At 40.4% G+C, this 9,429-nt stretch overlaps 1 protein-coding gene across 1 annotated transcript; it reads right to left on the bottom strand.

The window, feature by feature from the left end:
* Positions 1-2,242: 2,242 nt before the first annotated feature.
* Positions 2,243-8,757, bottom strand: LOC119792270. Its single transcript, XM_038298841.1, has 6 exons — positions 8,752-8,757; positions 8,435-8,459; positions 6,130-6,216; positions 5,885-5,998; positions 5,285-5,775; positions 2,243-2,596 (listed from the first exon to the last, which is right to left on the bottom strand). The coding sequence occupies exons 1-6, from the start codon at positions 8,755-8,757 to the stop codon at positions 2,243-2,245; spliced, it is 1,077 nt and encodes a 358-aa protein (XP_038154769.1).
* Positions 8,758-9,429: the final 672 nt, after the last annotated feature.

The following is a 9,429-nucleotide window of genomic DNA, read 5'->3' as shown; positions in this document are numbered from 1 at the left end:
CAATTTGTTCCTGTAGAGGAGTTATGTACAGTGTACATTTTCCATTTCCACTAACGGTCTTCAGTTGGTGCCCACTATAACCATCAGAATCAGGAGGAATAACAACTAATCTGCGCTGCCCACCACCACCTAGAAATGTTAAACATTTACAGACATCATTTACTCAACTGTATGCACATTCACCGAGTTAAACTGGTTGTATAACATAAGTTTAACAGTTTATGTTTCATTACAACATAACTGTAGACTTGTATAGCAACCAGCCACCATTGATGCTTGCAAGCCTTGGAAATGCATTAAGCAACAAATCTGTCAGCTTATACAAAAAAAGTTCAGTTACTAGTCAATATCATACATATAACAAATACAATTATTTTCTACATTTTCTATTCCGTAACCCAAGGAGAGATCATTGATTTGGAATATATATAATTATATGGGGAAATTCAGCCAAGACATCGGCTCATTCAGTTATCACAGGATGCAGAAAAAGTCAGTGGATAGAATAGCTCCAACAATAAAAAGAAACAAAGAAAGAAAGAAACAGATTATAGTCTACTATACTTAAAGAAAAATTACCTCTGTATGTGTTAAACTCTCTGTTACTGAGAGAGAACGTTTACCCAGACCAGCCAATATAAGCTGGAGTTCTTCGTCTCCTTTGGGGGTTTTGGAACGTTGTTTCTCAAGGAGAAAAAAGTTCACCAGAAAACTTTTTTTTGGTCGGGTATACGGTGTAAAACGTCTTTTCCCTTTTGTCTCTCGGCGAAAAAGTCCAGGAAATTATCTGAAAAAATTATGATGATGATGTTTATACAGCTTATTTTATTCAATATCAAATTTAAATTGACAGAAATGCAGAAGATCAACACAGACCGCAGGCTTGCTACACAGGCTGACTAAGATGAAACTTACCGAGCCATTTCTTGATGAACTGAACCACTGCGCTGAGGACATCTTAGCTGTCCTGACTGTGGACCTGTCTCTGTTTGCCTCGACTGTCCCTCAACAGACTGTCTTTCACTTTCTTGTGCAACTGGCCTCACAGTCCCTGAAGAGCCTAACCTTCGGTTTAATAATGACACAAGACTGTGTGCCGTGTTTAGGATATCCGCTAACTGTACCTAACAGAAAGTTCAATAAAGTTAGATGTCTGAATATCAACTACAGACACTGCATGAAAAGTGGGATTTTCGTCAATATGCGGCACTGTAGATTGTCGTGGAACTTCAGGTTAGCGGCAGTTTACGACAATTTGCAGGCTTCGCCGAAAACTCCCGTAAATTGTCAGAAATTGACGTGGACTCTCTTAGGCAGTGTTCCCCCCATGCCTCCCCCCCATGGAATTCTAGGGGAGGCTTTAACATGTAAATGAACATGCTGTGAGCTATACAAATGCAAACCAGGGTTGCAGGGGGGGTTTTACACCAAGTGACATCTTTCTGGGTAAGAAATTCTCTGATACAAAGAGATCAGGTATAGCCTCTTACATTTTAGCTTGAATTGATTTATTTAATTAAAGTATAGAGACCAAAACAGATCTTTAGCTGACAGAGCAGTAATTATAAAAAAAAAAAATTGCATTTAAGATAAAAAATAAAATGTTGTCTGTCAATATGCTCAATTCACAATTACTTAAGTGGAAAAGTTTCAAGAAATGAGTCTGAGATGATTTACTTTATAACATATCGCATTATCCTGTTGGAAATAGCCATCAGAAGATTGGTACACTGTGGTCATAAGGTCCGGCCAGGTCAAGATCCGCAGTTGCAATTGCACCAAACAGGAAAAAGAACATCGACAAATTCCGGTTCGTCAAATTAAAATATAGCAGCAACAGATCGGTGACTAGAAATTATAGCACAATTCTTATATATATGTAACCCTCTGGGGTTCCCAGAAATGTGTGTTATTGTTGTTTTAAAAATGACAAGGCTAACAAATTTAATGTCGGTATATTAATATCTTAAAGTAAGATATAATAATATTCAAGACTTATGGTGAGAGAAAAATAACTTAAAAAGTCAAAGTAAAAGACTGGTTAATATGTGGTGTTCTGTTCCTTTAAGATAGAACAAGTATGGTATAGTTTATATGGAAAGCACACCTCAACACGAGGTGTGACAGACAAGGATGCTGTGTGGACCTTTGCTATTGGGCAACGGCATTTCTCCTAAAATCTGATTGGCCGGGAGGCGGGACAAGAGGGGAGCGAAAAGAAAAAGAGAGAAAAAAGAGAGGATTATAGCGCGTGCGGAAAGGACGTCGGGGAGGAGACTTGGCAGAGTGCCGCTGGAACTTTGAGTGAGCAGTGGTGTGAGAAAAGTTTGCTCACCCGTGCAACTACTGAGTGGTTGGAGGACAGAGTAAGGACGGCTGACGGACTGAGAGTGACGCGTTCGGTGAGCTGAAACGGAGGGTTGCCATGGAGACGGTGGAGTGAGCTGGAACGGAGAGTTGCCAGGGAGACGGTGGATCCGGAGCGACCTGCTGCACCGGCGGTGGGTTGAGGTGTGGATTTTACTCGCCTTCGCGGATAAAGGAGTCGTCGGGAGCTTACCTTCATCAGTTGGGTCGAGGTTTGGATTTTCTTCACCTTCGTGGATAAAGGAGTGCGGGCAGGGGCGGATCTAGACTTTTATCCTTGGGGTAGCAAGGGGGTGGCCAAGTGTATTTTAGGGGGGCAATGGTTTATACTTAAAAATAACAAAGTTTATGCACTAGCGTTAATGTCGCAGCAGAAAACACCAACCGTCTGTAAGCAATCGAGTGCTGTATACCTTTTCATGTCACGTTTAAATTATTATTCACTATCATTTATTTCTACATGGACTTACAGATGTTGGTCCTGTCTTGTGTTCTTCTTTGACATGTCATGAGTAATGACTTATCATTCTTGTTATACTCTATATACACACACACACACACACACACACACACACACACACACACACACACACACACACACACACACACACACACACACACACTTCTTTCAACATCAAACTTCCAGGGGCTACAGATGAAAGCCAACTAGTCTGTGGTTATCTTTGGTGCATAATTTACAAGTTAATTAAGGCTTATTGACCTTTCTTATATAAACCTTGTAAGCAGTAATTTGCAATCATATTTAATTAGCCACATACTAAGCAGACAAAAGGTGCAATTTTGAGTACAATTTGTAGTTTATTTATGAACAAAATGAATATGGTGCATTCTTCAACTCTGATAACAGAAACACAGATCAAAGATCCCACTCACCCAGCATACAAACTGTTTTCCCTGCTACAATCAGGGAAGCACAAGCAGACTGGGAAACAGCTTCTTTCCACAAGCCAGATTCATCAACACATTGAGGAAAACTACATTTAACATTTAAATGACATTGGAGAACATTCCATGAACATTTCTTTCACCATGACACTTGCACTTTACTCTTTGCACATTGCTACTGTCCATAAGTGTTAGTCTTCTTCTTCAGCACAAGGTGTGTGTGTGTGTGTGTGCTATCAAGTGTTTAATGTGTATGTGTGTGCAAACTTCTGTGATGACTGTGTGACATAGATTTTTAACAATTACGTTCACTTGACTTGATTTGAGTGCAGAGCATGGTGATAACTTCAAAGAAGCATAATTCTTCTATTTTGATGAGAAGTGGCAAAATTATTGACAAAATCATCCATGTCAAGGGCACGTGCCCTCCTGGACTCAACACTTAGAATGGCTAGATGATTCAACCGGTCATCCATCATTGTTGTCCTGAGATGTGTTTTTATTAGCTTTAAGGCAGAGAAGCTTCTCTCACAGGAAGCAGTGCTAACAGGTATAACAATGGCAATTTTGCAGAGCCTGAATAGCTCGTGAAAAACTTCTTTGTAGGGCTCAAGAAAGACAAGAAATTCAAGCAGAGAAGCTGGTTTGTCTAACCCCCTTTTCATTCTCCTTTCCAGTAGCCGCTTTGTTTGGTGAACTTCATGTCTAAGGTCACATACATCAGACTCAAAGGTTTGGGCATAGGCAAACAAAGGCTCATTATTTAGAAAGGTTGCACTATTTGGATTGAGAGACTGGACACCATGCATGATCTCACAATTTTTGCCAGAAAAACGCCTATCCAGCTCACTAATTAGACAATCAATGACTTGGTAAAATAATGCTCTGGGGAAATCCTCTTCATTCCAATTTCTCTGCCCTACTGAGCTCATCATCAGTGAGTCCAGGAATTTTGAGCTTATTTTTCGTTGCCTTTTCTTGTCTGCTTGTACACCAATTTCACACTGTTGTGCAAGCTCCTCAACCTCTTTCCACAGTTTGCTAAAATAATCATCAGATCTGTAATTGTGGAAAGTGCTTTTAAGGGACTGTACTAAATCCACAGCCCTTGCTAAGTTGAGAGTGCTGGACTGGAGCATGTCTGACAGACACTTGGCATCCCCAAGTACTTCACAGAAAGTGACCAAAAGCCCCAAGAACTGCAAGTCAATTTGTGAAAGAAGCCCCCTTGCTAGCACTGATCTTTCACCATGTTTTTCAAGTGAGAGATCTTGCAATAGTTTCAGCACTGCAGGAAGTCTGTCCCTAAGATTACGGCATGCTGCATATCTGCAGGCCCACCTGGTGTCTGAAAGTGACTGTAGTTCCCTGGGCTGCTGTGATGGATATAGTTTCTGTTGAACATCAAGCCACCTCAGGTGCACATAAGAGCCAGATATAAAGTTATATAGCTGCTGCAGAAGTGCAAAAAAGTCCACAACCTCAGGCACTGATTTTGTAGCATCAACAAGAACTAAATTTAAGCAATGAGCATTGCAATGCACGTAAAACGCAAATCTGGCATTGCTCTGTATTTTTGCTGCAACCCCAGAATGCTTGCCACTCATGACAGAGGCTCCGTCATAACCTTGTCCCACCAAGTTGTTCCTGTAGTCTAGACCATGTCTCTCTAAACAACGGACAATCATTTGACTGAGGCCTTCTGCATTAAGGGTCTCAGCTGGTTGGAAGCATAGGAAGCTTTCATGTATGGCACCATTGTAGTAGTAGCGCACTACCAACGACATTTGTTCCTTTTTTTTCAAATCTTTTGTTTCGTCAGCCATAACACTAAAGACTTCACTTTCTTTCACTTCTGCAATTATTTGTTTTTGAACCATATCAGCTAATGTCTGAAGCATTTCATTTTGGATGTTGTGACTGGTGTACTTTGCATTACCAGATGCCTCTAATCTTTGCTGTATGAAGCTGTCATGTTTCGCGATTGTGTCAAGTATTGTCAAGAAGTTACCCTTGTTTTTGATTCTTGAGACTCTTCATGACCCCTTTGGGGTATGTTTTGGGTGGCAGTCAAAAGGAGTACTTCTGCAATTGTTTTGATGTACTGCCTGTTTTCTTGCACCTTTTTTTTGTGCTTTTCATTTAGCGCATTTAACAAAGTCTGATCTACTTCTTTCCTCTTTTTGAACTCAGACCATGCATACATTGCGTTAATATGAAGCTCAGATCTAGAATGGAGTTTAAATCCTGCCTCTTTTGACAGTACCTTTTTCCAATTTGAAAAGCCTACATCAGATGTGAAGGCAGAGTCAGGCGCATTGGGCAACGAAAAATGCCTGCAAGCAAAGCAGTAGCAAGAGTTTTTTGACACTGAATACTCAAGCCATGAATTGTTCGTGTACCACTTGCTATTGAAGGCCCTCTTGCTGGTGCCATGGAGAGTCTTGGGGTATTTACTCAAATGTGGCTGAACTGGTACCTCTTCTCTCGATGTTGAAATATCTGTAACATGATACAATGAATCATAGTTGAGAATCAGAGATGCACAAGGTGATCAGAAACAGCGAATTAGCAGGTATCACATAGACATATAGGTTTCAAATAGACCTACCACTGGGCCCTTTTGAAGGTGCAAAGGCAGTGCTGGACACATCTTCAGGCTCAGGTTGCTCTGGGTCTGGGTCGTCGTCTTGTTCAGAAGCCTCAGAGCCTTCCTCAGAAGGAACTATATTGTGAAACAATAATAACAATAAAAATAATATAAATAAATAATGTTAAAAGCAACACATACTATAAATTACATATTATAGAACAATCTCACACTGACTGAACTTGGCATGTCTGACTTGCTCTGACCTGATGATGGTGGGCTGTGTTGTGCCTGACACTCCTCGGTAATGGTTCCAGTTTGGGACTTGTCATCATCTCGGTCCACTCTCACACCTACATAGTAGAAAAATATTTATTTAATAGTATGATCAAAATAAACAACCATTGTCTAAAACTAAACATACAACAATAACCAACATTCAAAATAATGTTTAACATAACTTAAAATGACTGAACTGAACATCTGAAATAATGTTAAATATAATTTAAAATAACTGAACATGTGACTGCTTCTGTATGTTCAAACCTGGCGATGATGACAGGCTGGATTCTGCTGGACTTTCCTGACTAGTCCCAGGATGAGGGCTGCCGGGGCTGCTGATCTGCTCTAAGCCTGATCTGTTTCTCTTAAAGTAGTTATAAATCGTGCCTCCCTGTCTTTTCATTCTCAACTGGAAAAAAAACGTTTTGTTACTCCTAGCATGCATGACTTCTCTTATCAAAGCAAAATGCAACATTTCGTGTCCAAAATGATGCACAAGGAAATTAATGAATACAGACTACATTATTACAGCCTAGAAATATCAGAACACAACAATAGGACATGTCTAGTGACTGCAATCTATCCAGGGGCGTGCATACATAGACACTAGGTGGTGCTAAAGCACTAGGAAGTTTGCCCTTTATCAACGAAAATGCCCTTTTGAAACTCGTTTTTTATTTTTATTATTAAGATTTTACTGAGGTCGGTTTTAAAATGATCTTTTGAAAACCTGAGCCATTAAAAACGACTGAAACAATGCCCCGAAATGAGCCACCTCCTTACACACCCGACCAGCCTATCTCTCTTCCTTTGTCACGTGACCTCGCGCGGTCGCCCGCAGGGCATGCCAGATGCGCAGCATCATAGCAGTTCAGTAAGCATCTTCGGATAGCAGGAATGGTCGCTGACAGGCTGCTTCTCCCGTGCCCCATTAGCCAGGTAATATACAGATCAAGCAATATCATTTTGTTGTGCATTAAAATGTCTCATTCAGCAGCACCAAACATGCATTTTGCCGACTGGTCACCTGATAAACTAGTTAGGCTAGATAAAGTTTTACACTGTAGCCCAAGTCAATGACAGATAACGTGTGGACGTCCACATAGGCTACAAATAATTTCGGTAGAGTTTGCAATTGCAAATCTATGTGTTAAGACAAACGTTTTCTGTTGTATGGGTTTTGTTAGGAAACATTAATTAACAAATTTTGGTCTCTTTATTGTCTTAATTGTATATTGATTTAGTAAATGCAGCACAATACCAAGAAAGGAGGGTTAATCGTATTGAAAAATCTTAAAAGCTGTTCACATTTTATTTTTAAGTGGTTTGTACAAAATCAGCAGGTATTGAAATAGCTATTATTTTGTAGGCTACCATAAGTCATATCCACGTGACAAGACTTCCAGTCATGTTGCCCTAATAGCCCATTATTTAAACTAATGTGGCATATTTGTTAAAGCTATTATTATTATTATTATCATTATTATTGTCATGATGGTTATTATTAATATATTGTAGCCAGTCACAGCAGGGAAGCTCTATACCATCAACATCTACCAGGACAGATGAGGAAGAGTTCAGGGAAGACACAGAGACAGAAAAAGACCAGGATGAGGGAGACCAGATGGATGAGGGATTTTTTCATTGAAAACTCACGTTTATAGAATGTTACAAATAAAAGTCAAAATTCATTCAACATGCGTGTGTATTTTTTTTTATAATTAAGTGTTACACGTGCGCTAAAAAGTGCCCTGCCCCCCTCCTGAGCACCTGCCCCCCAAAATGTCTGTGCACGCCTCTGAATCTATCCATTCAATTAAGGTTTCAGCCTGCCATAACTTTACTGTGGATTACATTTGTCTGCTGCCCTGAGACTAGCTAACTACATCGGTCGTGAATTATCTACGACTAGTAATGCATTTCATGACATGGGCAAACGGTTCTGATCAAAGATATTGCTGGTTTCATAATTCAGAAGGTTCTAGACACGGACATAAAAAAAAATGAAATAGTTTCCGTTCTCGTCAGCAGTATTTTCAGCAGACATGGGCATGAAATCACAGAAATTGACACTGAAACGCATCAATATCACCCACCTGCACCTGTCTGTTTACAGCCAGGCTAGCTTCTAGCTGCCCTTCGTGAAAAGCAAGGGCTTCTCCTTATCATTCTGATTTATGAAACGGACATCAATTGAACAGAGGATGATCCTCATTGACTGAACTTATCAAACTCTTAGTTATTGAGCTTCTTTTATGAATATAATCTGTGGACGTGCAGCCTACTCACCGGTAATGTTTTGCAGCTTGTTGCACTCGGTGGCTCCACAGGCGCTTTAGTTCTTCTTCTTTCACACTAGATTCACGACTGGAAAGGGGCTGCATAGCGCATGCTGCATTGCGCCATCTACTGTACAGGAAGAACATCGCAGTCAAAGACTTCAGACGTGCAACTGTTTTAGCGGTGCCGTCAATCATCTGGGGTGGCAGTTGGGGTAGCCAATCAGATTTCGGGGGAGTCAATTGCTCCCGTAGCCACCCCTATAGATCCGCCCCTGAGTGCGGGGTTTTACTGCTGTCAGGAGATAGGAGTCGTTGGGAACCTACCTTCATCATCGGGCTGAGGACCCGGGGTGAGTGGAGTCAATAACAGGCCTGCAACGTGGGGTTTGAATGACTATTTTGCCGGCATTTATTTGTTTTCTGTTGTTGGGTGGGCCCACCATTTAAACAGTACCAGTTAGTGTGTACAATTTGTGGTTATAAATAAGAAATGTTATGTGTTCCGGAAAGTTATAAATAAGTTACTTTTGAGCTAACAAGGTGTTTAATACTGAGGGAGAGTCCCTATTTATCAACCAGTAGTAGGTTGATAAAGTCTGGTTTACTTTTATTTGTTATTGGTGTTAATTTTTGTAAGGGTAACAAAAATACATTTGGGTTTGAATGTGGTTCCCACAGTGATAACCGTGGCATAGTTAATTGTTATTTCTTGAGTTAAAGAATAAATTCTTTATTCTTATAACGTGTCCTTATTTCTGGGTCAGACATACTCGGTCTCACTGGCAGGACCATGGGGTTTTACAGATAGCTTTACGAACCCGAAGCGTTAAATCTAGCCTAGATGACAGAAAGCGCTACATAAATGGAGGCACCGCTGGGATTGGAATTCGAAAAACAATAAAATAGATAAGTATAAAATAAACTTGCATGTGAAAGCTAGTCCCCAAGGTTTCTTTAGTTAGGCTGTGTTTTGTTTTTGGTTACTGTCTGACCCAGATTACT

Source organism: Cyprinodon tularosa, unplaced genomic scaffold, assembly GCF_016077235.1.
Source record: "Cyprinodon tularosa strain WSP-4 unplaced genomic scaffold, ASM1607723v1 ctg416, whole genome shotgun sequence".
Classification (NCBI taxonomy): domain Eukaryota; kingdom Metazoa; phylum Chordata; class Actinopteri; order Cyprinodontiformes; family Cyprinodontidae; genus Cyprinodon; species Cyprinodon tularosa.
The sequence above is the reverse complement of the archived record's forward strand: the minus strand, read 5'-3'. Positions and strand labels throughout refer to the sequence as shown.